This window comes from Labrus bergylta, chromosome 9 (genome assembly GCF_963930695.1).
Source record: "Labrus bergylta chromosome 9, fLabBer1.1, whole genome shotgun sequence".
NCBI classification, from domain to species: Eukaryota; Metazoa; Chordata; class Actinopteri; order Labriformes; family Labridae; genus Labrus; species Labrus bergylta.
In genome coordinates, this window is record NC_089203.1 from 10,339,517 (window position 1) to 10,366,335 (window position 26,819).

At 40.6% G+C, this 26,819-nt stretch overlaps 4 protein-coding genes across 5 annotated transcripts; all 4 read right to left on the reverse strand.

Moving 5' to 3' along the window:
* Nucleotides 1-1,883: 1,883 nt before the first annotated feature.
* On the reverse strand, nucleotides 1,884-3,951 carry smim19 (small integral membrane protein 19). Its single transcript, XM_020639441.3, has 3 exons — nucleotides 3,683-3,951; nucleotides 3,456-3,580; nucleotides 1,884-2,548 (listed from the first exon to the last, which is right to left on the reverse strand). The coding sequence occupies exons 1-3, from the start codon at nucleotides 3,814-3,816 to the stop codon at nucleotides 2,490-2,492; spliced, it is 318 nt and encodes a 105-aa protein (XP_020495097.1). The 5' UTR covers nucleotides 3,817-3,951; the 3' UTR covers nucleotides 1,884-2,489.
* Nucleotides 3,952-7,401: 3,450 nt separating this feature from the next.
* On the reverse strand, nucleotides 7,402-11,572 carry LOC109988106 (G protein-regulated inducer of neurite outgrowth 1). Of its 2 annotated transcripts, none has more exons than XM_020639479.2 (2): nucleotides 11,344-11,572; nucleotides 7,402-10,803 (listed from the first exon to the last, which is right to left on the reverse strand). In XM_020639479.2, the coding sequence occupies exon 2, from the start codon at nucleotides 10,796-10,798 to the stop codon at nucleotides 8,600-8,602; it is 2,199 nt and encodes a 732-aa protein (XP_020495135.2). In that variant the 5' UTR covers nucleotides 10,799-10,803; nucleotides 11,344-11,572; the 3' UTR covers nucleotides 7,402-8,599. The 2 variants fall into 2 exon arrangements, with proteins under 2 accessions (XP_020495135.2, XP_020495134.2); XM_020639478.2 differs by having other exon boundaries at nucleotides 7,402-10,827; nucleotides 11,344-11,571.
* Nucleotides 11,573-11,971: 399 nt separating this feature from the next.
* LOC136179944 (adipogenesis regulatory factor-like) lies at nucleotides 11,972-14,047 on the reverse strand. The gene is made up of 3 exons (XM_065958712.1): nucleotides 13,725-14,047; nucleotides 13,510-13,572; nucleotides 11,972-13,018 (listed from the first exon to the last, which is right to left on the reverse strand). Exons 1-3 carry the CDS (start codon nucleotides 13,801-13,803, stop codon nucleotides 12,915-12,917), a joined length of 246 nt encoding a protein of 81 aa, XP_065814784.1. The 5' UTR covers nucleotides 13,804-14,047; the 3' UTR covers nucleotides 11,972-12,914.
* Nucleotides 14,048-14,180: 133 nt separating this feature from the next.
* On the reverse strand, nucleotides 14,181-25,679 carry sncb (synuclein, beta). The gene is made up of 6 exons (XM_020639477.2): nucleotides 25,517-25,679; nucleotides 24,380-24,513; nucleotides 20,436-20,465; nucleotides 20,226-20,311; nucleotides 16,524-16,610; nucleotides 14,181-14,991 (listed from the first exon to the last, which is right to left on the reverse strand). Exons 2-6 carry the CDS (start codon nucleotides 24,498-24,500, stop codon nucleotides 14,962-14,964), a joined length of 354 nt encoding a protein of 117 aa, XP_020495133.1. The 5' UTR covers nucleotides 24,501-24,513; nucleotides 25,517-25,679; the 3' UTR covers nucleotides 14,181-14,961.
* Nucleotides 25,680-26,819: the final 1,140 nt, after the last annotated feature.

Consider the following 26,819-nt stretch of genomic DNA (forward strand, 5'->3'; position numbering starts at 1 on the left):
TTTTACCAGGAGTTGATGTCGTCAGGTGGAGACAAACTTTCACCTGATGTTTTGACCCTGAACCTTAACATCCTCCGGTTGGCGGGTCACTGCCCATCTTCTCCTGGTTTCCAGCTCATCTCCTCCCACCTGAACCAAAGCGGGATGCCAGCAGGATGCTTCCTCTCCCTTCCTACTATTCCCAGGGTTGTTAGTGTTCCACAAAGACTGCGCAGGGACACCCCTGCAGCCAACTGCCACCCTTTTTACCTGCACTGTTGAACCAGGTCATAGCATTTGGTGGCTTTCCTCTCAGAGGCCTCCTCCCAGCCATCTTCCCATGCTACTGTCAATTCAATCAGGGTGATAAAGCTCAAACTATGAAAAATATTTTTTTATCATGAACATTTAGTTTAGTTAAGGCACATCTGGCTAGTTTTAGGACTATATTGTTTGGCACTGTGAAATGACAGGGTGTGCTGGATGGCCTGCACATTCTCAAGGCTGGTCTAGAGTTTGCGTCAGGGTCCACACGTTCTCATTCTGATTTTTATACACCCCAACATGTGAGTAAAACACAATACTAAACATTTGAGTGTGCACGCACCATTCAAAGTCTGAGCCTTTGAGTGAAACAAGCAAGTTGAAGGAAGTGCAGTCCCATCCTGATGAACACAGACCCAATAAATCTCAATCCAGAGGGAGTTTTAATTCACTTTCTTTTTTAGGAAGTCTTTACTCATCAATATCTTCACATTAGTTATATTTGATTTCTGGTATATAAATAGTCAGAATGTTGCTTAGTATGCCTTTAATGGGACCCATGTGATGGTGAGAGTATAAATCTATTCAAAATGTTCAATTTCAGTTTCAGTCCTTTCTGATTCTTTCACATCATCTCATTTATTTGACTGTTCACAGGCCAACAAGTCCAACTGGTGTGAAAACGACTTCACACAGACTGCTGGCGTGGACCCGGCGGTGAACCAAAGTGGCTGTGAAGTCAGAAAAGGCCAAGACACTCTGCAGAGCCAAACAGAAACGAGATTGGACATCACAGCATGCTAGCACTCTCTCTGATGGTGATGCCCAATCTGAGGGGTTGTAATTCAATAGAGCACATTTCATTGTAGGTCCCGAGCATTTCGCTTCCTCCTGTTGGACAACTTTATGTTACTTCTGTCAAATATGCTCGTGTGCAAATGAACACTGCACTGTTTCATTGCCCATTGCAGAATAACTCTTTTTTTTTTTTTTGTACACCGTTTATATTGCTTCAAAACATGTGATTGTCGTACTATCTGTTTATCTATTTCATTCCAAGCATTAACAATCTACACTGCTGAAGCTTTTACTGCCATTATCATGTTAATACATTCTTTTTTGCAAAATGTATCTTACATCTAGCTCACAAAGAATTTGAGCATGTACCCCTTAGGAGCAACTCGCTCAAATGAGAGTGTGCATGTTTTTTTTTTTCATTTGAGATGTTTGTAAGGTGAAAACAATTCCTTCGCGTGTTTGAACCGCTTTGAATTAAACAGAAAGTTTCAGTTGCTCTTCGGTTGGCTATCTTTGACAGCTTCTTAAGTATTTGGACAGTGAGTCATTGTCTAATTGATGAAGTAAAGTTTTGAAAACATGGGCTCACCCTGATTATTAAACTGTGTCTTGTCTGTCCTGATATCTATCCTACAGTTGGTTTAGCTGTTGTAGACCCCCCCCAAAACAAAACATATGATGCTTTGTTAGCAGCTCCATGCTGTGAAAGTATTTTGATCTAACATGCCAACATTTGCAACCGCAATGAGCACTTAACACAAAGTGCCAAGTGTTATGAAACTCCACTTAAACCCACAAACTTCAATCTCTGCAAATAAAATGAGGAAAATCAAGCGTACAAAACCCTTATTTGTCCCTGACATTTATTACAACGTACAAGAGGTTAAATAAAAAATACAGACAAATGATCTTAATCCTTACTCAGGTCTACAAATCAAACTCTTGCTTTTTACTTTCACAGCACAGCATTTACAACCAAGCAGAAAACAAACAATTAACAAACAATTAAAACAATTAACAAACAATTAAGAAAAAGAAGTTGCATTTGTTGGATCGCGTTCTATGTGCAAGTAATTCCTACATTTTTAAACTCACATTGTCCTGAAAGTACTTAAGTGAAGCATCAGAAGCAGTTAAGACTTATAATTCCTCCATTTCAGTGACAGTCCCTGCAGAATACCATGAAGCAGACCTGAAGGACAATCCCCTATGTTCTTAGTGGCTGCACCACTGTTCAAGGTTTACCTACTCCATGCGTAGTAGACTACAAGGAGACAACAGAAGACAATTCTTATTGGAGGACCCCAACAGTCACAAGCAGGATAGGAGTTGCTTATGTGACTGAATGTATGCTCACACTGCAATTCAAATCCTACCCTATTAGAGAAGAGAAGGCTTGAAGGCACAGGACTATTAGTTCTGACACAAAGGGGTTGAGGTCCTCGCTCTCATTCCATGGAAAGTTGCACACTGTCTTTCTGGCCTTGGTGCTGCTCAAACTTCCTTGCTAAAAAACAAGACAGACGACAGGAAGGAAAGTCATTCATCACAAAATAACCCTGAATCTTATCGTGAAATATGATGCGTGCTGTGTATAAAACATGCCAGTTGTGAGTTATTTGCATGGGTGATCACAAAATAAATAGTTTGAGACATTTTGCACCGACGGATATATATTTTTTCTGAAATAGAGGGAAAGTTAAAAGATCACTTTTGGATTACAGGTCTCCATATGGATGCCGTATCTGAAATTAACTTTTCTCACCTGCTTTTTCTACATCAGATCACATTAGGCTTTTAGTCTTACATTTTAAATGTAGAATGCTTAGAAATGCTAACACTGAAAAATTTACTGCATTAAGATTAATCCCTGCAAGGGGAAATTTCTGTTTTTACACTCTGTAAGTCATGCAACACACACACACAGGCTGCAATACACACATGCACAAACAGGATCCTATGGACATGAACTAATGGAGGGATGTCAGAGTGACGGAGCTGAGTGGGTTTGGTGCCTTGCTCAAGGGCACCTCGGCAGTGCTCACAAAGTGATCTGGCACCTCTCCAGCTACCAAACCAACTTCTGTATTTGGTCCGCACTGGGACTTGAACCGGTGACCCTCCGGTTCCCAACCCAAAATAATACTAATAATAATAATCCCAAATAAGACTTCATATTTTGAGTTTAAAAAAATAAATAAAATTCATAATGTTTATGCTGCCATTGATTTTTTGCTGGAGCCAGGTGCCAATTTAATTCCCTGTATGAAAAAGAGACTTCATGATGTAATCATTCACTATCTTCAGGTTGGGAAAACTTGGCTCTTTTAACAAGGACCCCCTACTGACGAAGTTTGCCAGGTGGTTGTAAATCCCCACTGTTACTTTCCTGTGTTGTTCAGAGCTACACTCACCCAGAGAGTACATCTCCAGCTGCTGTCTCAGGCGGACCTTCTGCAGGCTGTCGTAGAAGTTGGGTTCAGGGCTAATGCCGGCGGTGGGTGGCAGGGAGAAGATGCGCATTATCTTCCTTTTGTTCCTAAATTGCAAAAGGATGAAAGAGGTATAGAGTAGTTACTCATTGAGCAAAACGGCATTGTTGTTTAATACCAAATAATACGGTGCTTAATTGACTGCTTACTTTCTGGCGTACACGAGAAGGCCGAAGCTGACCAGTATAACCAGTAGGTAGACATTAGTGGCCTCATTCCAGGCTTCGTGTACCGAATAGTCGATGGACTCGGGCTCGTTGCCCAAAACACCATGAGCACCCATACTACTACCTACCACTGCCACTACGACTTATTCTCCAAAACACTATATAACGCCACGTCCGCCTCCCTTTTCTCTCTACTGTTATTATTGACAAGCTAAACCAACAGCTTCTTCTTCTTCTTCTCCGGGATTTGTTTTTTCAAACAGCTTAAAGGTGCATACCGCCACCTACTGTACAAGAGTGTGTAACATCATGTCACTTTCCTTCTCTAGAATTAAAAATTCTGCCTACCACCCTTGTGTAATACAAGAATCCTTCTCCCTCTGTGCCCAGCATTTCGGCGTATTGCTGCCCTCTACTTCTTCTGTTGTATCGGTGGTTGACAAACAACCAAATGGTGGAGGGTGACTCAGCGTGTCTTCATGTGAGTGTCCAAGGCGATGACTATGAACTGGCATCTACGAAATGCAGATGTAACAGCTCTCAAGACACCCTGCAGTTACTCTAACCATGAGCTCAAGGTGGATATGAACAATGTGACCAGGTGCTGACAGAGGCCAAGGTGATCGACGAGCTCACAGAGAAAGGAGAGAACAGTGCCACAACAGGCCGGCACTCGCTGGTTTACATATCAAAACAACATGAAAACGTCATATAAAAGCACAAGTACATCATCTCTGTATGGCTGAAGATAGGATGAAACCACTACAAATTTGGACAGGCCCGTCCTCCTAATCACCCCCCTCCAGGTGACTCCATTGACCACAAATAGACACAATGTTGCAAAAAAACCCAAAAATCAGCAAATTGACTGTTAAATGATACAAACGGACGATAGACAAAATAAACGGACAAAAATGACTACACAATGTCTCTGTCAGATTTGGGTGTCTTTATCCTGTGTTGTATGGGTGGTCCTTGCACCCATGGGGCCTGTTCTGATTACATTTGTTTGTGGCTGCACTCATCGTCTCCCAACTTTTCATAGAACGACAGAGGGGCTCAATGTGACACTGAAGGGGAAGTATTTGGTAACTGTAACTACAACCGACCCTGGCGGCCTTTTCAGCAGCACTGTGGAGGTGAGTGATAAAAATCATGAAGCTGGATTTTTATTCTTCAATACATTGTCTTATCCTGTTTACTGTACAACTTCAAACTCTGTAAATACATTGCTATTATTTTGCAGATTTTTATAGCTGAAGAATTGAATAAAGTTGTACTTGAATTTTCATCTTCTGAAGAAGAGGTTAAAAGAAACCTAAACGACATCATCAGGTACACTTCTACCTGCTTTAGTAAAGATTGTATCTCAATTATTTGAATTAACACTCTGTTCCAGTTGGACTTGTATTTTCTAAATATTTCCAGGGTGCTGACTGCTGCCACCAAGGCCTCTGTTGAAAGAGTTTCAATCAGGCCTGACACTGATGAACGATCCAAGTAAGTTCCTTTTCTCTGTATCTTCATATCTAACATAAGAATTAGTCATTACAAATCCAGATCATTCATTGTTTACAAGTGTTGACAGGAATCCAACATAATCTCCAGTTTCTCAGCTGCACTCAAACTTTTGTCCACAAGGTGGGGCAGCTGTAGACAAACTTGATTGATTGTAAACTTCTGAAGAGGAGGATTTCAGCAACATAAGAGGACTGAAAGTTATTTTAGTCTAATTTGTGTGTGTAAGTTAATTGTATTCTCTTCTCAGGTTCTTCAGGTGGAACTATCATCGTGGTGCATTTTGTCTACCTGAACGGAACGACTCTGACCTCTGACGAGGTGGAGGAGTTGAACTCTGTTCCTGAATATTATTTTGAACTAAAAGAGCTTGGACTTGAAAAAATTGTAAGTATGATTAGTTTAACTGTTGGGTTACGTGAGATGAAACCAATGGGGAAGTTTTTATAATCATGGGCGGTTCTAGGCAGGGGCCAACAGGGGCCAGTGGCCACCCCTCCACAATGGAGGAGTCGTCGGAAAACCGGAAGTCTGTACGGTCTAACCTCAAACCTATTGAAAAATAGGTTCGACTCAGGGGCAAATACTGGGTCTCCTTGAATTCTGGGTTCAGGCCTGCTGCAGCCTGTCATCTGCTTCATGCCATTCCACACCTCCTTTGTGTTGTTCTGTCCCATCTTGGCCTCAATCTTCTCCTTGTAGCTGTTCTTGGCCTCTCTCAGCTTCTTCTTTAACTCCTTTTGGACAGCCCTGACCTCCCCCCGATCCTTAGTCATGAAGTGCCAATGTTCTTCTAATTCCAACTATGAAAAGTACTGTGTTAATATTAAAATATGCGCACTTCACTCTTCAGCCACAAGAGGAAGCTAGAGAAAGCCAGAGCCATTAACTCTGCCATAATAGGGAACTCTGACAACCAGAGAAGTGATCCTTTTGTACCTGGAACAAATAAATACACCTTGGAGGAATACATGATATGGCATAACTGATCATGTTTTTCCTTCTGAGTTTGACATATTTTGCTTACAGAAAAAAATAGTTTTCCAACCGGATGGTAAAAGCCGAAGCTACCCGAGACTTGGAGAGGGAAAGCTCAGAAGTAACCCAAAGTCAGGTAAAGAAAGTGCTCTGCCTCCCCATTGTTGAAAGCAGTTACACATGACCTTGCTCTCTAGCCTGTAGAACTGGGCTGGTCAGACTGCTTCCAGGTGAACATTTAGAAATGTAGAAGTGGCTTTCTGCTACAAATGACCCTTCTTATTTGAATATAAAAACACTCTTTCTGAAATGATTAAATGTGCATTTGGAAACGTATGCTTTGTTTTCCTTTTCTTGTAAAGTATCAGCTCCCTGGATAGATTTTACGACTTTAGGATTCAACCTAACATGGTGAGTTTGCATTTCAAAGGTATATTCATTTGTACAAATAAAAACACATACTTGTTTAAAAATATGTTTTCTCCTTATCAGAACATGATCCAGGAGGAGGAGGAACGCAGTGAACTTCCTGGCTACATTGAGCCTCCAGGCTTTAACCAGCAAGGTTACAATAACCCTGCATTTAACAATACAGACGTGTGATGGACATAATGAAGGATGAGACCCTGCAGGGGGCCTCAGATGGACACATTACTTTCCTGTAATCAGGCTGACCAAATAATTAAAATACAATGAACTCTTTGTTCAAACAGCCCTTTGTTCTGACTTATTATATATATTATATATTATATATATTATACTCTGTATGCATGGGACAATAGCACTGAAAGGGATTTTTTTTCCCGTTGTTTAAAATATTTAGACAAAGAAAATACGAGCACAGACAAAATGGGAAATGTAAAATAATACCTAGTTATCCCATATTTGTCCCATAGTAGAAAGATCCAATTGAGTTGAGTTTAATAATTTAATCAAGAAGTGGTAGTAAAACATCTAACTGCTGGGTGTCAATTTTGGAAAGCAAAAAGCTTCCACATCCTCTCTGTGGTCAGTCTTCTTACTAATGTGAGAAAACCTCTAGGCTGGCTGTGTTGTAATATTTGTAGATATATTAAACTGTAAACCTTCTCATCTTACTTTTGGCAAGAAAGCAAATAAATGCATTCATCTCTTAACCTGCTCTTTAAAATGAATAGTTGGACAGAAGCAATGGGAAAGTAAAAATCAAAACAGAGAAACAATCATTTGTGTCACATGTCAATCACTTTATTTATGTAAATATATCATGTGATGGTTTAAAAACAGCTTGGTTTGCTTTGTAATAAGACTTTATTAAAAGTTATGTCACACATAAAACACATAGTTAGTTTTGTTGCAGCTGATGCTAATAAAGGAAAAGCTGAATTTCAAAACATTTGCAGACTGTATGAATGAAAATCTCATGTATGTCTCACAAAATCTTCTGCAACTTTGTTGCTTTTTGGTCTGAGATACATGTCACTAGAATAAAATCTCATGCATTGTGACTTCCTGCAAGAAGCAGTTTCTTTAATTCATTACTGACATCTAATGAATGAATCACAAGGGCAGATTTGTGAATAAAATGTTTCCAAATGAATGTAAAAAAAACAACAACACCACTAACACGGCAATACCCTGAAACACATTTAAAATAATTTTCATCACACAAATAAATCACTAATCATGGCACTAAAATACATAAAAGATTAATTAATAAAAACAACTTCATATCAGGAGTTATTACTTTCTCATACATTCATTATTGATCCTCTTTAGTTCACTTTCCACAAAACAAGTCAAAGCATTGTGCCAAATCTGAAAGCAGAAGACAAGCCTGCACTAATGATGTTAAAGTGACTCCCCTCACACAGATCAAGGCAACATTTAGGTCACTTAACTTCCCTACATTCGAAACACCTTCACGTTATAGCTTCTGACCTTGTGGTCATCAATCACAATCAAAAACTGTCACACTCCACAATCATTTCTCCTCTCTGGAGCTGAGTTCAGCCGCATGAGACCTGAAGGAGCTAACCATGGCTTTTTTTTTTTGTTATAAGTGGCTTAAAAAAGCATCAAAAGCTAAAATAATTCATTGATTGGTAAGGGTGAAAAAGATTAAAGAAGAAAAGCAATCATTAATATCAATCACAGTTTTCAAAGACATAAAAACATAAAAACACAGAGAATAAAACAACTAAAAAGACATCTTATATGGCTGATATTCAGCTGTCTCTCCTCTAAATGTTGTATTGTGCTTTTTTTTTGGCTCGAGTGAGGAGGTGATTTGCCTTTCACGCTTTCATGACAAGTTCTGTGAAGTGAGTCAGTGAATATACCGTATCACAGCCAAATTAATCAGAAGTCATTTGATTCCGCAGCACTGACTCTGTTTCTAACCAGCTGTTGTTTCTTCTCACATCACTCAGCGCTGTGAGCTCTTGTGCAGCAATGTGGCTGCTGCATGTTCTCCATCAGCTGACGGAAGGGGTTTCTCCTACGTCGGCCCATCTCCCCATCCTGTTCTCCCCTCTTACCTTTACCCGAGCCCTCTGAGTTGAGGGGCATTGCTGACAGGTTGAGCGGGGGAGGGGGAGGCATGGAAGTCTGATGCTTCTGCTTCTTCACCTGCTTCTCCAGATGTTTCTGGATGGCTGAGCCCAACACAGTCACCTCCACCACCGCCCCATACACCTCCCATGTCATGCCTTTCTCATCCCAGCTCACCTCCTGTACTGGCTCCTCACTTTTCTCATTACAGCTGCTTTCCTCCTTCGTGTCCTCTTCTTTCATCTTATTCTCATCCTCCATGTCTTCTTTTTTCTCCTCTTCCTCCTCCACTATCTTCTCCTCCAGGCTGGTTTCTTTCCTGACCTCAGGGAAAGATGTTGCGACTGGTGTTCTTGGGGTCATGGGTGCTGTAGCCACAGAGCGATACTCCACCTGGTGACCCACCTGCAGCTCAGCGTCTTTAGTCTCTGCACCCACAGCTCCACATCTCAAACTGGAGCTGGGGAAGCAGAAGGCCTGGTCCCCCTCAGGTGGAGTCATGGGGCTGGTCGCTGCAGACTGACACTGCACCACCTCCAGGCTCACCTGCGTGCGGATGTTGTGGCAGCCGAAAGGAGCAGGAGATTCAGGGACGGGAGGTTTCGATGAAGAAACCTCTTTCACATCTTCACTCGTGACTTTGACGTCTCTGACTTCTGAATTTTCACAGTTCAGGTGTGTTTTGATTTCATCACAAGCAGAAGCCGAGGGCTCTGCGGTTTTTTTGTGTGGTGAGGGTGAATCATCCTCTGCGTGACCATGAGCATCTGTAGGGACATTTTCCTTTTCATCCTCTCTTCTGTCATTGTTCCCTCTGATTTCCTCACATTCATCAATCACCTCTTTCTCCACGGGACAAACAGACGACTCAGGCTTCTCATCGTCTTCCTCGCTGTGGTCATGGTGGGTCACCACGATAGTAATGTCTTGATCCATACTTCCCATCCTCTGCTGCTTACTGTCTTTAGTAATTCCTCTTGAATCTGTCGACACAACAGTAGGGCACCAGGAGGAGCTCACCTCACTCTGCTCCTTTGATGTGCCTAACTCTAACGCTTCTGTTTTCTCTGACTCAGCCTCTGCTTGACTTTTGATCAAAGAGAAACTCCCTTCCACCTCTGACCCCTTACTCTGCTTCCCCGTCTCCTTCTTCTTCTGCACTGTCTCCCTCCCGGTCAGCTCTGGGAAAGCTGTTGTGGAAGGCGTCTTTGGGGTCATGGGAGAAGTAGCAACGGAGCATTGTTTCACCCTCTCCTCCTCTCTCTGCACCGTCTCCCTCCCCATCAGCTCTGGGAAAGCTGTTGTCGATGGCGTCTTTGGGGTCATAGGGGAGGTAGCAACCGAGCAGAACTCCACCTGTTTGCCCACCTGTAGGTCTGCATCTTTAGTGTCAGCACCCACAGCTCCAGATCTCCCAAAAGAGCTTGGGAAGAAGAAGGAATTGCCGCCCTCAGGAGGCGTCATGGGGCTGGTGGCCGCAGAGTGACACTGGACTACCTCCAGGCTGACCTGTGTGCGCATGTGGTGTTGGCCAAAGGGTGCTGGGGTGCAGGGCTCACAGGGTCCTGGGGTTGGAGGTACAGGAATAGTGATGTTCTCAATTCTGTTCGCTTCTTCCCCTTCGTCAGGACACATGATTTTATCCTTAGACATTTCCACCTGAATTGTATCATCTCCCTCTCCATCAGTCAGGGTCTTTTTGGTGATGGTTGTGTTGTTTTGTGTATCTTTTGTTGCTTCAGACTGTTGTGTCAGACTGATTGCATCGGTCTGCAAAAAGTCTTTAACCTCTGTAGAGCCTGATTGGTCAGTGTTGTCACAAACCCCTCCTGAATCCTCCTCATCTTTAGAAATGGGACCCCTGTGTATTTCCTCTCCATCGCAGTCGGCGTTTGTGTGGAGTTTTGGCTGATAGCTCTGTTGTGTTGATGACTCTTGACTCGTGTTTATCTGAGGTTCCTCAGGCTCAGCGCTGCCATCTGAGCTGCCTGGATACTCTCCATCATCTGCCCTCTCACACTGCTTGTGGTCCTCTGTCAGTCCTCTCATTTCGTCTTTTAGACTTCCCATTCTGTCTGTGCATTAAAGGGGTGGAAAACCTGCAAAAATATTACACAGAACTGACACTTTGTTCACACAATTTTTACAAGCAACTACAACAACAAGCACGAGCGTTAGTGGAGAGAAGAGAAAGCTTTGTTTTAATGATAAAAATGTTTTTCCTACTCACAGTATGGATTCAAGCATACTAACAGAGACATGTAATAGAGTTACATCACTGCTACTATCAGATGACCATTTCTCACATGCTTTTTTTTCTTCTCTGTAATCTTTAATATTCACTATCATTAAGCACATTGTCAAACTGCAGTTTAACTCTAATAGTAAATAGTAAATCAGACAAAAACCTAAATTCAATTGTTTGATTTTTTTGTCTCATTTTGTACCTTTTTAGCTTAACACATTTTCTCTTTGTTCATATTTAAGTTGTATTTTTAAATCCACAATAACAGAAAGTCAAACTCATGCACAGAAATCCTGTAACTGTCAAATTCTAACAAGGAAAACGAAGAGTATTAAAATAAATTGTATGAAATCACGAGTAGAACACATACCTCAGCAGTCCAAGTCAGACTGAAGTCTCGCCATAGCTCTCTGTCAGATTCGGGTCAAACGTCACAAATCTCAGCGCTGATCCAGACCCGCATCTGTCCATATATCTCTCCCAGTGATTGATAGTGATTGCAGCGGCTACAGGTTTGTCTCTAGAAGAATCTATCTTAGGCAAACCTGGCTCTTTAAGCTCTGCCTGTGTCTATTGAAAAAGCTTCACATTTCCAGTTTCCCTGGAAACCACCGTCAGGCTCTGACAGTGTGTGGAAATGTAACAACAAAATCTCTGCTCAGCTCTCTAATCATCAGTAAATCATAGTAATTAACTCCAGGTTCTCATAGCAACACAATTGCAGATGTGTGCAAAAAGATAAATCTGTAAATTTGTGAACTGGCTTTGGCTAAGGAATTTGATGAGAAGGCATAAAATGTAGATAAAAGATTTCAAGTCACAAATGATCAGAATGAAGGAAGGGTCAAGTATTAATAATGCATTAATACTCAGTGTGTGTGTTTTTTTCTTCTTCGAAGGTCACATTTGTTATACCACTCTCAGATTTAAGAAATAAATGTGTTATGGCAGTAAAAGGTAGGATGAAAAGATCTTAAAGGCACTTCCTCTGAACTAAAAAGTTTTCTGAGGCTGATTATTACAGGAATTTATTTAAACAATTTTTTTTGTGCAGAAGGGAGTTTTCTGCTGCAACAGTACAGTACATACAGTACACACAAGAGAACAGAAGATATCTGCTGAAGGAGCCTGAAGGAAGCAGAGCTGTGCCTCCCACACAAACCAACACTTGTTAACCACCTCGTCTTTCATACTCAGTCCTCCCTCCAACCTCTCTGCGCTCTGCGACATATTTTTCACTGAAACATCTGTCACTGCTCACCTCGAGTACTCATGTGGGACAGAGGATTTATTTGACACGTTTTTGTTGTCGTTTCATGGTTTTACTGTAGCGGTGAGCTGCAGCTTTGGCCAGAACACTGTGTACTAACAGAAGTATTCTCACAGTTAATTCAAAGGCCCCCACCAATCCCCATCCGCCACAGAGATCTGTTGCCTAGCAACCACATAGTGTGGTAGAGGGAGGTGCGCTGCTGAGGGGCCAAGGTAGACGGCGCTGATCACACTCTCAACAGAGGCCATCAAATCTCGAATGGCTATCTTTTTCACAATGTGTGGGTAATGATGACCCTGTTGTTTGATAGATGAGAGCTCTCCACAGCTAAACAGAAGCGGCACAGACAGCTGCAAGTAATTATATCTGTATATTTCTTTGCATCACAAAATGCTAAGAAAAGTTGGTGTCTTTTTTTATTCCCCATAATAGTGACATACAAGCTGTGATAACGCAGGAAACACAAAGATGAGGAAATTAGAAAAAAACACAATTTATTGTGATTTCCTTTGGAATGTTGTGCATATAGAGATATAAATATGGTATTTATCTTCAGTTTTTCTGGTGCCAACAAACTTTAATCCCAACATTGTTACTTGTCTAAAACGTAAGCATGATCAGACAAGTTGGCTCCAGTGGTTCAGCCACAACTGTTCATTTTTTAGGGATCATTTGGTGTCCAGTTTCTGTCCAAACTCCTTGATGGTGTCTGTGGCCTTGTCTGCAGCTTTTCCTATGACTGCCTGAGTCTGTCTGCTGGCTTCCTGAGAAGCTACGAAGAGTCAGAGTGAAGCAGAAGACAACATTTATGTCATACAAACATTTATAAAGACTGTAACACTTTTGTCATACACTCAGACTTAAGTTATAAGTGTAAGCACATACGTGTATGTATAATAAGAGCTCATATCAAAGCCATCCTGTAACAGTTGTAGACTAATTCACTTAAAGAACTATAAACTGAGATCCATTTAAGTGAAGCTGTATGTCTATAGTCCTGATTCTCAAAGTAATTCTATGTCTAGTCCACAGAAGCACACTTCTGTCCACTATCCAACTGTGCAAGATTAGCAGATATTTTACACTGAGCGACATATGTCATTTAAGGGTTTAATATTGTATTGGTCTAAACATCAAATATGGAATGATTTTTGTATTACATCCTCCAACAGCTTGAGTCTCCTCCTTAACCATTATATTCTCAAGATCATTTATTTATTATCATATAATGACGATTCAAAGAATTTAGGGTTTGCCCTTTACCCATGTTAGCTGTTTCTTTGGAGGAGTCTGCCACCTGCTGCACAGCTTCTTGAGCTGCCTGCACTGAAACACAAGACAGAGACCTGCAGTGACTGACCTCAGAAGGGAAAAACAAATGCTCTTAAAGACAAACCAGTGCCAATGCAAAAGCCTTGTCTCTGACTATATAACACATAACATTTACCCTGTTTCATCTTACAGCTGTAGTTTTGTACCTGCAGAATCTGTGACTCCTTTTGCAGCAGAGTGGCTCGTGCCTTTCAGGCTCTCAAAGGACTTCTTGAAAGAGGCCATGGCTCCTGTATTTGTCCTTGCAGCGCCCACACATCCATCTGAACTGAGAGCAGCATGAGCAGCTGTTTAATACCCTCTGTATGAGCCTGACACTCCCAGGCCTGCACGTTCCAGACAGATTAACCCAAACAAAACCCGTCAAAAAAAGGCCTGATCAGACTGGCATTTGAACTATGCCAGCATCCCGCCAAAGACAGGAGCCTGCTCAGCAGATTTTTACACATCATGTAATCAAAACCCCAGACAAGAGTGGGCAGAAAAGGAAACACGAGGACAATGGATAAAAGATCGTCATTGTGATTAACAGGCAGAAACAATTGATTTTTTCACAAGAGGTTTTAAAATCTCCAAACATTATGAAACAGCACTTACAAAGATTTCTTTTTTACTTTTTATTTACAGAGGAATGTATGTCTGGCTTAACACATAAACCTTTATATTGACAAGTCCTGCAATTTAAAGCACATATTGATATGACAACCATTATGATTTCAAGACATAATATATTGACTTTAACTTGTTAAAATCTTCAGTACACACAAACACACGCACACACAAACATGTACACTCTGTCCATTTCTAACAGATAGTTTACTGGAATGATTTCACAAGCAACTATAAAGATACAATGTAAAAAACTCTTACTTCAAAAATGTCCAAAGAAACTCCCAAAGAAATGCAAAAAAGAAAGAAAGAACCCACAAACAGGCATTGTCGACACTTAGGAGGATATTATTGTTTTCATATCATATCTGCTTGCAACCGGACATATTTATTTTTTCCACTCCCAATGTCTCATTGGAAGATGATGAACATCTATTGCACGTTTCTAACTATACAGATACACACAGGTACAAAGTCACAAGCCCCGGCTCTGGTCTCATTTCATTGGGAGGGAATCAAGGAAATGAGACAGAGAGGGCAAATCGTACATCTCAATTAATACCTACACCCAACACATTACATTAATAACATGACATTTACAATATATAATAATAAAAGATTTGTCTCAAGGAAGAACATTTTTCTGTGGGAATGCTTGTCTTTTTGTTGTTTTTTTGCAACAGGGGTATAATTGTAATAGTTTCAGCATTTGTCCTTTTTATTATTAGAAATATTATTGTGCTGCTGGTTGGATGGTGGCTCCGACTGGTGCTTTTACGCCTCTGGCTCATAGTCCTGGCTCTCCTGGGGAAAGAAGAATCGTTTGTAAAGACAAAGCTTCACATGTGCAGCACAGAGAAATTCAACTGTAAGACTTTTATTCAAACTGTGGTGAATTAAATTCTTATCAATTGAGTTTAAGAAAAATATATGTGAGAGAAGACATGATTGCTCTGGGAAAGCCAATGATGTCACTCCATCACAGCTGTTAGTGGTTCAGTCTCTCTCTCTCTCTCTCTCTCTCTCTCTCTCTCTCTCTCTCTCTCTCTCTCTCTCTCTCTCTCTCTCTCTCTCTCTCCAGCCAGCAGAGGGCAGCACAAGCCAACAGCAGCTTCAAGGACGCGTCGTGAGCACACTCCCATCATCCTTGTAACCCTGCACACGCCTCCTCCACACAAATAATAATTAAAAAAATAACACAACGCAGCCTTCAGGGATGTGCAACAGTCTTAAGTCATCAGGGGTTTAAAAAAAAATGCACAAGATGGATTTTTATTTCCAAATCCCCCCTGAGAAGGCTCATTCCCTCTGCAGTGCTTAGAATCCATATTTACAGCAATGCAGGGAGACCCTGACATTACCCAGAATGCACGGAGGCAGTCAGCGTCATCACCACACCCATCCAGGCAGAGCTTGCACGTCGCTGGTGTAGTGACTGATGGGGGAGGGGAAAGAGATGCGGAGGAGTAGCAGGGAGAGATAGAGGAGGACATGCACGATACAAGCTGCTGCCTCTGAGAAATTCACTTCTGATTTGCATCTCAGGGCAAAATCTCAGTTTGATTCCTTCAACTGATTAATATAATAATCCACGGATGGAGTGGGAAAGAAAATCCAACTGAATAAATGTATCATGATTAGAGATCACACTAAATCTCATATTAAATCTATCTTCAATAGAAGCTTTTAGAAATACTCTGAAATTGTATGGGAATATCAAAGGTATCTGGCTGCAGAGATAACTGTTGCTTAAATTATAATATGTCTGCAAGTAAAATCACCTCTTTGTATTATGCACATTATATGACGTATTTATTTTTTCGTAGCTATTTAAAAATCTGTACCCAAAGCAGTAGCTCCTGCACACTGTGTCTCGCCCCTCACAGCCAAGTTCCAAAAATAACCATCTGTGTCAGACTCCAATCTTTCCTCCACATACCGACACACACCCAGGGCTCTGTGTAGGTAGGCGGTGCTGTATTCACTGTGCTCCCTTTGTGGCAATTGGCTTGTTAAGCCCTCTGTTTTCATTTGTAGAGTAAAAGAAGAATAACCTCAGTGTGAGCTTGAGTGTTTGAGTGGTACATCGAGTGGAGGGCAAGTGTGGAGCACTATTGAAATGCAATAGAGCTAAAATGTGTAACCATGCAGAGCTGCTGAATACTAAAGAGCCTCCAGCTACTGTAAGTAAATGGACTCATCCCAGACTGAGGTTTTTATACAGGCTTATCATAAAACACACAGAAATCCATTTACAGTAAAACATGTAATTTAACCACATTGACAAAGGATCGTTTTTATTGTCGAGCAGAGTGTGTGTGGTGTAAGCCGATTACCTGCTGGTTCTCATCGTATGTCTCCCCTTCTGGCTCCAGCATCCCCTCTCCCTGGCCCTCCATGGCCTCCTGTCCGTACTCCTCAGGCTGCAGAGACACAGAGAGAGAGAGAGATAGATGAAGAGTTGCTTTAACTTTAAAGATAAAGACACATAGAGCTATGTGAGATAGACTCGTAGAGCCTATCTCACATAGCATATCTCAGCCCTCCTTTTCTAGGTAGCTGTAAAGGTCTAGGTTCTTCCTCTTTTCAAGCACATTTTTGTGCTTTATTGTCTTTTGGAAAATACAGTCTAGTACAAAAAAACCTCAATCATACATACATAAGGGATACCTACGGAGGATATCTGTCATTTCTGGCAACCATCTTTGTTTGGATTAAAAAATACAGTCTGAACAATAAAAATAGTTTTCATTTTAACAGGGGACAGACAGTGTTTCATCCGGATGGTTTGAAGAAGGTTTTAACCATCTGACTTCGAACAGCAGGAAGTGTTGGGATGCAATATTAATATGACTGTCAGTCGCCCCAAAAGTTTAATTCGCACTGAAATATCTGAACCACTACTGATTGTGACAACTTTTGTAATTCATTTAGCACCATCTGCAGGTCAGGATGCTTGAAACTTTACTATTGGCAATGAGTGAATACCAAATTAGCTCACAAAAATCCCATCCGCCATAGCCAGTCAGTCCATGTTAGCATGCTAAGATGTTAAATTAAAGCAGCGAGCACGGTTAACATTATACTGCTCTAACATTAGTAAGCATTGAAAGTCTTAGCATGTTAGCATGCGCGACATTAAGCTCAAACAAAAACAGGTGACCAAGGACAGCCTCACAGACACGCTTACATTTCTGAAACCAATTTGTCTTGTTCATGGTGTGTTGTGAGTTTGGATTATGGGATGCTTAGCTTTTGGTGTAATTTAATATATATAAAACAACAAAAAACAAACCATGCATGAGTCTCTCAAAGCTCCTCTCAACTATGCAGCCTGGGGTGCTCAGCCCAAAGCACATTCTCAATGTCTGGAAAATATCTACTTTGATTTTTTAAATGAAGACAAAATGATTTCCTCAAACGGCGGATGATTTCCTTTTATGTCGGGGACTAATTACAGGTACAGACTATGAAACTTTTAGGGTATTAGTTAGGTTAATAACATATCAACTGTAGTGGCATGTTTAAATAGTAGACTAGAAACATAACACAAAACATAATCAATGATGCATTATTTGGTTATTTTTGGAGGCATAGAGGATTAGACAGCACAAAGCCTTTGGACAAAAGAATAATACTTGTGTGTAGGATCAATTCATAGTTGTAGAATGTGTCTTTTGTGTGTGATTGACATTAAGAACAATCTAGAAAATCACGAGCTTTAACCTTTAAATAGCACTGAACCGACTGTGTCTCCTTGTGACAGCCCCCCATCATTGTGCACCTGCTTTACCGGCTCTGAAAATTAAGCCAGTGGGTCAACACACAATTATTTTTAAACCCAGCACTAATCAAGTCAATTAGGTCAGTGAAGTTCAGACCATAATCCCATGTACTATTACAAGCTGCTGTTATAGCTATCAGCCTAGCAACATTGCCTTAAATGCTGCACAATGGAAAAACAACACAGGGACGCACCATCGGACTGATCGTCACTGGAGAAAAAAAGGAAACATATTGTGTGTGATAGGTCACTCTTTTGAATTCAGTTGAGCGTCAAGCACAACAGAACCTATATTTAGGTTTTTAAAAGTTAAATATTTAATTGACAGAATAGTTACGTAATTGCAATTTATGAAAAATGTAGAAAAAGAAAATATATACAATTAAAAAGAGATGTCAAATAAATAATTCATGTGATCCTGATAGTACTCTTGTATAGTGTAATCTTTATGTTATGTACAGTATGTGAATGAGCTACATTTAAACAAAAGGTGAAGCTCCAGGTGTCATGACAATGTAGGCAGCTTAACAGCCTGTGGTCAGGGTGTTGAAATTAGCAGTTTCACCACTCAGACAGTGTCATAGAGAAGCCTATTAGAGCAGCCTGTCAGATTTACAAGATTAGCCAGTCAGTGGAGAGGGTCTAACTCAGAGGGAAGAAGTCTGGGGACAGGACTTCCCTGCTTCACTTACAGTCCAACATGAATAAAGAGATAGGCTTTCAATAAAATGATATTTCAGCTCGGCTGTAAGTAGTGTACAGTGTAATGATAAACTGACAGTAAGAGAATCTATTGGTAGTTATTCAGAGTACAATGATGGAAAGTTTTGTTTTCATGTGAGTTGATAAAAGCCCCTTAAACGGCTGTAAATGTAATCTTTTAATAGACAATGGACCCAGGATCTCCCAGAGCATTTCATGAAACAGGAATAAAACAAAGCCTGATGGACTTGTTTTTCATTCTCATCAATAAAGAAGCTGTCAATCATCGCCTTACCATTCACATTTTGCAGTTGAGAAAAGCAGAATGATGTGGCTCTGCCACAAACACAATCCTGTTAATGAAGCCAGACTGTAGTGAGCCTTGGCTCCTGTTCTGAGGTGTCTCTCTCTCTCTGTCATTGTTCTCAGGCACATGTGATGAATTGTGGTACGCTGTTGCACTTCATGCTCTTCATTGTTTTGACACATGGTTTTTGAATTACTCTTCACAATGACTCAGCCTGGGAATACTATTCAGCTATTATTTCTTTTTTTAAAGAAGTCTAAAATAATAACCCTGGTGAAGTCTTCAGAGTAAGGTAAGGATATGACTCGACTCTAATCCAGTAACAATAAACCAACTGGAGATGTGGAGGGAGAAACACGGTATTTACAAAGTAGGTGTACAATTAGACACTGTTGGGTTGCATTAATGATGCAGGATCCAATTGTAGATCAGACTGAAACTAACTTCCAGTCAGGTTGTATCAGCAGCTGCTTTAGTGATTGTTGACCTCTTTCATTATGTGTAGAATAAATACTGAACTGCTGGAGCAGCTTTATAACCTATAGGATAACAATTAACAATGATTTATCTTAATGCACTTGAGATATATCTTGTGAATTTACAGCTCTACTCAGAATAAACATCATATAAAAGAGGCATGTGTTGGGTAAGTTGTGATTCTTGGGTTAACGCTTAACCCTTTGACGAAAGAAATCTCTTAAGAAAAAAATGCTAAACACATTGATGAGTTGATCAACCAAAGCTATAAAATAACTTTTGTAATGCTTTAAAATCATTTCATACAAAGAACTGAAACATTCCCTGATAGCACCTTCTCAAATGAAATGTTTGCTGTGTTATACGTGATGTTATGAAATGTCTTCAGTGTTTTCTTGAAAGCATGAAGATCAACACGAAAAAATCTGAAGATCTCATTTTGGCCTCTGAACTGTATGTAAGACATTTATAAACTAAATTACAAAAGTATAAGAATTCATTGAATAATCTCATATTAATATAGATAGGTGGAACTCTTGTTGTCTGGACGGACAAAAAATCAAATCCTCTCTGTCAAATACTGAATAACAATCACCATGAACATGATTTCAGAATGAAGGTGGTCTACTGATTCTCTGTAGGGATAAATAAATAAGCTGTGATGTGTTTCAAGTTACAGGAACACAGAGAAGAGACTGAGAGAGTCTGTTTGGTACACTTTTCTGTGTTCCAGCAGAAATATGAGGGTGTTTGTAATTAAGCACGTACATTCATGTCAGACGGGAACTCGTCCTTTTTCACCAGGCCAGTGGCAGCGGCGATGTTCCCCATGGCTCCAGTGGTCTTCTCAGCCACTGCAGGGACACGCACATATCACGCACGCACACAAACACACACACACATAACATGATATTTAAAATGTACTTATTTACTTTATACAGTAATGATCTTAAAGTTTGAAAAACATGAAAAACTCACCTGTGCCCACGCTGTCTTTGGCCTTGTTACCTGTATGAAAAAAAAAAACAATTGTAAGAAATTAGTAGTTTTCTTTCCCAGTCGAACTTGCTAAACTTTGTTATTTTTCACTTCTAGATGAATGTGTGTGTGTGTAAACAAAAAGGAAGTTGAAACCAACCACTGTCACTCTACCTTCCGTTCAGATTATAATTAATTTGTTTCGGGTAACTTTGCTCGTGACTCCCTTTTATCTCCTACAGCAAAGGAGCACCCTGATTATTGCTGCTTACAAAAGTCAGAACAAACAAATCTGTTTTAGTCTTTCAATGTCCATTTTTTTGTTCTGACTTTGTGTTTGTGGTTTCAGCAATCAGCTTTCTCTGTGCAATTTTTGTAAGGAGTTATTCAGTTTTAAATCAAACCTCTGCATTGTTCACTTCCCTGATCTTTGACAGATCTCATCTGTCTCCCTTTTACTGCATCCATGCTAGCTGGTCAATCTACCGTGTCCCAACTAGACCTGATCACATACGCTTCGCCCCCCCCCCCCTCTGCTGTGCAGCGGTCATATGTTTTATTGGTCCCTCAGAGCCTTTTAAAAGGAAACTGAGAGAGATTGATGACGATAAAATACAGAACTGTCGATAGAGAAGGCGAGCCTCAAAGCACATTATACATCTAACAGCAGTGTGTAACAATTTAAAAATATAATTAATGACAAAATGACTTGAGCTCCTTTAAAGCTTGTTGCTCTCCGGGTTAAAAAAAATCAAACGTCAAATGACATCATTTTTAGAAAAAATGGACGTTAGCAACTGATTTGATAGTAACAGTTAGAAAAAAATCTTCGAGGTCAACAGCATTAAGTGGAAAGACATCTGAAAAAAACCAAAATAGAGTAGAATTTAGCCATTAAATTCTTGGTGTAGATATTTTCCTATGTAGCTATTTTACACTTTATTGAAATCTCACTTCACTTTTAATGAAAGACTAGTAGTGCCGATAGCCTAGTGGTTATGATGTGCCCCTAAGAGGCCCCTCGAGGTTCTAGACCTCATCAAAAAGGCCGTGGGTTTAAATCTGACCTCAGCCCTTTGCTGCATGTCATCCCCCATTCTCTCTTTCCAACATTCCCTGTCTCTCTTCAGCTGTCCTATCTAATAAATGCAAAAAGCCATCACTCAAATCAAGCTTATTTTACGTGGACATTTTAAGGGGTGTCCCCAACTTTTTCAAAGTGAAATCTGATTGGTCAGCTTTAGCCCATAGTCCACTAGTTGTTGAATGTCTTTTTTGAGGGGGGGGGGGGGGGTCATTGATCCAGCACATAATTCAACTTGTTGCCTTCTCAACTTGGAATATCAATTAATAAATTGATAGGACTTGATCCATCCTTTTTCTCACTCATTTGGTCTGCATTAAGGTGACCTGACCTTATAACAATATTACACATGACCATTCACAATACAGAAAGCTAATAGCTTAGAGTTAAAAGGAAAACAGAGTAGCGGGGTACAAAGCTTGTTATCATTTATCTATATTGCACACAGAAACGACTAGTTGTTGTGAGTACATGGGTTATTTTCACAATTGCATGAAAGTATTAATACGTTGATATTTATACCAAGATAGGCATGATTATTTATATACTCACATATATGTGAAAACAACTCTTTGTTAAACTAAACATTAAACACCCCCATATAGCTGGAATGGAATGGTCCTAGTTTGATAAGCAGGTGTTTCGACTGAGGCTCTTTTGAATTAATCGTTGAATATTCGACTATTTGGGGTCACCCCTAGTACATTCCTTCCTCAGATTAAGTCTTTTTTTGGGTGCTCACAAACATCAAGGATAATTCATATTGTTATATGTGATGCTGTTTCAGGATTGTATTAGTTAAACTGTGGAAGGGAGCTGCCACATACTGAGGCTGCTATGGTGTGACTACAAGTAATGCTGCCTCTTTATGCATTACTGTATGAACACTCCTGGTTAACAGGACACATAGATGCTCAATGAATGAAACCTGCTGTGACATTAAAAGGCATCTATTATCACTGGTTTTCACATTTCCACCTCCCTTCTTGCCTTTCTCACGCTGACTGCTCAGCTTGGAAGGCGGTCTGCAGAAGCAGCAGCAGCTGTCAAAAGGTGGGCCACAGACCTATCAGATCACTCTTACCCCTCCTCCATGAGGGGCCTTCAAATCATACACAGCTTTTACAGGCAACAACAAGCAGCATGCAGGAGCACAGATATGTCACAGTATTTGCTCTTACTCTTTCCTGTGCACCACAGGCTAAGAAAACAATGACGAGACAAAGCATGGAGAAGGCGTAAATGAGCCTGCACGTGTTGTGACAGCAGCTTGACAAGTTTGGCTCTTGTGATGAGTGACAGGAAAACAGTGCTAGATATGTAGGGTAATTAGATTCAATCTAAGTGTGGACACATCTGACAACTTTTCCTGCAATACCCAATGTCTCTTCAATGCGATGGTGCAAACAGGGATTTCAGAGCTACAGGCAGGGGTGTCACTGAATATCTGAAAAACAGTTCAATGACTGGCAGAATAAAAATCTGTAATAGCTTTCAGGTAACAGGGCCTGTGTCCAGCTCTGAGTCCCCTGCTCTATATATTTATCATGTCATTAAAATTGCATTATTTGATCATGTTTTTACACCGTTAAGAGAATAATCCTAAATTATTGCCCAGGGAAACAGATACATTAAATTATAAATGGCAATATCTTTATGAAAGCCACTCATACATGGAATCAGATTTCTTGTATGTGGCCACGTATTTAACCAATAAAGCTCATTCTGATTCTTTACAAGTCATACAATCACAATATGATGACTGTTGGATATTAAACACAGAGTGGCTAAAGAGATCCAGACAATGTAGCCTACATATCAATTTTCTATTGGATGTTTGATTAGCTGCCTGTTAGCTTTAATCACTGGTCCCTCTACGTCCATCTGTTTATTTAAATAATGATACAAAACAAGTAAAATACACTGGCTCAATAATCTAGGTACATACTTGGCAGTTGCACTTTAAAGATCCTGAGATAGACAGACTAATCTGTGCAGATATCTGTAACAGTATCCATTACAAACTAAGCTGCTCTGTTAAGGACAAAATTCGAGGCCTTTAGTCTTTTTGTCTCAGGACGTGACCTCAGGCTGAGGCTGTTTTACAATCTGCCGCCATCCAATGTGCGGACATGTGGCAAGAGCTGCTCCCACTGTCCTGCTGCCCCACCCCCACCCTGCTCCATCTCCTGCCTGTAGCCCAGTCAAGTGAGGCGAGAGGGCAGAAGGACATACAGAGCCTCTTATCACATCATCTATTTCAAAACGACTCCTAATCCCAGTATTTCACATTTGAATGTACATGAAGAAATTATGCTAATGTCATTTTTGAACAAACAGTCAACTTCCCCTTTATTTAAACACTGTATTTGTCTGCATTACTAAAGCATATTGATCAACTGACAGCTGATCGATCCGTCCAACAACTACTACTATAATTAACTTCTTTAGATATAATAGGAGTGCTTTCAGTTTTACTTATGTACAACGCTTCTTACCAATGAATTTAACATAAATGAAATAGCTCAATAAAAAAAAACAGTGGTTATACAGGGGGAATCACAAGGTGCAAGACAGTTACCTAACTGTATCATGTCTGTGAACAAAAGGTTAAAAAACAATCAATACATACAGCCTACTGGTTTCTTTTATGTTTGATGGACCGATTGGTTCTGTATTTTGTTCACTCAAGGGAAGTTTTTGTATAATTTACCCATTTCTCCAGGACATATGGGAGAGCTGCATGAGCTGAATCATAAATATTATCTGTGCTGATTTGCTGCTGCTCCTGCATACAGCAGGAACATTAGTCGTCTCACTGGGCCTGTGTACTGCAAACAGACATCAGTGATCAACTTACCTACAAACATAACTCCTTCTTTAGTCTTTTCAGCCGCGACTGCAACTCCTTCCTTGGTCTTCTCTGCGGCCACAGCCATCCCCTCTTTCGCTTTAGACAAACCCTTCATAAACACATCCATCTTGGCCGAGCTACTGTGGAGAGAGATGGACCAAACTGCTGTCAGCATCATGCCTGCTGTTATTGAGTACAAAGGATTTTGATCCTGTTGATAAAATCGTTTTTTTATTGTAATTATACATTTTTACATTTAAGTCTAGAAACCCCATGAATATATGTTGTATAGTACCATAAGGTGTAGTAAAAGAAGGCATCGCTGCCTCCTGTGGTAGATCCTGACAGCTGCAGGAAAGCCATCAGGCTGTAGTAACCCCCCTACACCCCCCCCCCCCCCCCCCCAATTCACTCATGCATTCAGCCCCCGTTTTCACATCCTCTCCAAAGCATAAAATATTCAAACGTCAAAAGATTCAATGAAATGGTTAATTGTGGAGGCGCTCATTAATTATTGCTCGCGTGTAATGTTACTCTCACTGGCAGCGGGATGGCAGGGCTGAGCATGGGGGGAAAGCACAGGCCTTTTGAACGGCATGTACAAGCATCTTCTACTAGAAGGTGGCATGTAGTGCAATAACCATATAACTGTGCTGGGGGAAGGGAAGCACGATCTACATTATCATATCTGCACGTATCATGGTCTGGACCTAGAATCACGAGGATGTAGTCCGAGGCTTGCGGGGACACCTTTTGATAGAACAGATAAGGTTGCAAACTGACAGCTCGAGTTTTATTCCCTCAATAGATGCACATCAGCTCAGGGTGCCATCCTGGATGTTGCAGGTCAAGCCTTAAAATTACTACACGCACTGATTCACGATGTCCACCATTTCTCACGTTTGCGTCGGTGCTTTACATTTTGTGTGTGCTTTTGCTTTTGCTTGTCTTCGAGACGCATATCATATCCTTAAACTTAAAACAGTCATATGTATATGTAAACCAAATCTATAGTTAAAATGTACATTAGTGCATCTCTGTGCAAGCCATTGGTTTTCAGTGACGACACTAACGTTTCTATACTAGTTGTAACCTTTAGAATAACAATATTAAATGAATAAAAGAAACAAAGACAGTCCTTACCTATTTACAGATAGCCTACAACTTGTCCCCGTATGGTTTCGTCGCACAGTCGAGTCAAACTATCGTCTAAACGGGAGATATATTTTCAAATGATCACTAGGTGGGCCTTCCTCGGGCTGATCTCCACCAACACGGACGGCCCCCTTCACAGTACGGCTGAGACTATCACGTCCCCCCTCCGCCTCCCTCCTCCCCCCCCCCCCCTCTCTCTCTCTCTCCCTCTCCCTCTCCTCCACCGTCACTGGCTGCCTCCTCTATTGATCAGCCAAGATGTCAACTGGTACAGCAAAGAGAATGAGACTACACAATTACAACACCGTCCATTTCTTTGTATAGTAGAAGTACAAGTAGACCCCGTGTATGTGACGAAAAATCATGGAGCCTAATGTGACTGGAATGTAATATATATTATAGGCTACACAATTCTACTGTATCTGGATAACACCAATGATACTGATATACATTTTTGGTTCGACTATTTTCAAGCAATGATAAACATTCAATACAAAAAAGAAAAGATTTGAGAAACATCTTTTTCCCCTTAAGCCTATTTGACCTACTTTACTGATGGGTTCCTGTGGACTCCATTTTGATCTAACTTCACTCTACCACCCTTTTTATTGCACTGAACATAGGTGATACTATTATTCTGTTTAATTCGGAAATGTTACCCCCAGCCTACTTCAGTTTAATGCCAAATAGTGTAAACTAACTGGTCTGATTAGCTAATTAAAAGTAGTCTTCTACAGTCGACTCTCATGACGTGAAACATGTTTAAAACCATTTATCTCCTGCGTAGTGTGCCAATACGGACATGCTTAGAGCGGCATTGACTAATAGGAGCTTGATGCGAGGGTGATACCATTTTGTGTTAGAGATAGGGGTGAGTTAATTCAGCACTAAGCATTCAGCTTGTGGTGGGGTATATTGATTTTTGGGACCATGCAGCTAAGGAAGCTTATTGATGCCTTGAAAATAAAAACACTGATAAATACATTTGATATTATCGTTTTAATTAACTTGGATATTTCATCAACACAACACAGTTTGATATATTTCCGACACCAGCAATTAAAACCACACACGGTGATCTATGCTTTGCATTTTTCATTGACTTCTGAGGCTATGTGGTTACGAGCTTGTGGGTTTATCTTGTCTTATATTACGACAGCAGCGAACGTGCCTCAGCCAATCAGAGGAGAGGATGACGTCAGATAGAATCACGATTTCCCTCGAGCAGAATACATAAACTGTAAGGCAGAATATAAAATAACATAATGCTCACAGGAGGACAAAACCAGAT

What these genes read in the sequence shown, in the direction of transcription:
- sncb (XM_020639477.2), bottom strand. Translation starts at nt 24,500, where the DNA reads ATGGATGTGTTTATGAAGGGTTTGTCTAAAGCGAAAGAGGGGATGGCT. An exon ending in AGAAGGAGTTATGTTTGTAG is followed by an intron (nt 20,466 to 24,379) that starts GTAAGTTGATCA and finishes TTTTTCATACAG; the next exon opens with GTAACAAGGCCAAAGACAGC. An exon ending in AGTTCCCGTCTGACATGAAT is followed by an intron (nt 16,611 to 20,225) that starts GTACGTGCTTAA and finishes GTGTCTCTGCAG; the next exon opens with CCTGAGGAGTACGGACAGGA.
- LOC109988106 (XM_020639479.2), bottom strand. Translation starts at nt 10,798, where the DNA reads ATGGGAAGTCTAAAAGACGAAATGAGAGGACTGACAGAGGACCACAAG.
- LOC136179944 (XM_065958712.1), bottom strand. Translation starts at nt 13,803, where the DNA reads ATGGCCTCTTTCAAGAAGTCCTTTGAGAGCCTGAAAGGCACGAGCCAC. An exon ending in AGGAGTCACAGATTCTGCAG is followed by an intron (nt 13,573 to 13,724) that starts GTACAAAACTAC and finishes CTTGTGTTTCAG; the next exon opens with TGCAGGCAGCTCAAGAAGCT. An exon ending in CAAAGAAACAGCTAACATGG is followed by an intron (nt 13,019 to 13,509) that starts GTAAAGGGCAAA and finishes GACTCTTCGTAG; the next exon opens with CTTCTCAGGAAGCCAGCAGA.
- smim19 (XM_020639441.3), bottom strand. Translation starts at nt 3,816, where the DNA reads ATGGGTGCTCATGGTGTTTTGGGCAACGAGCCCGAGTCCATCGACTAT. An exon ending in CTTCTCGTGTACGCCAGAAA is followed by an intron (nt 3,581 to 3,682) that starts GTAAGCAGTCAA and finishes TTTGCAATTTAG; the next exon opens with GAACAAAAGGAAGATAATGC. An exon ending in GCTGGAGATGTACTCTCTGG is followed by an intron (nt 2,549 to 3,455) that starts GTGAGTGTAGCT and finishes CTTGTTTTTTAG; the next exon opens with CAAGGAAGTTTGAGCAGCAC.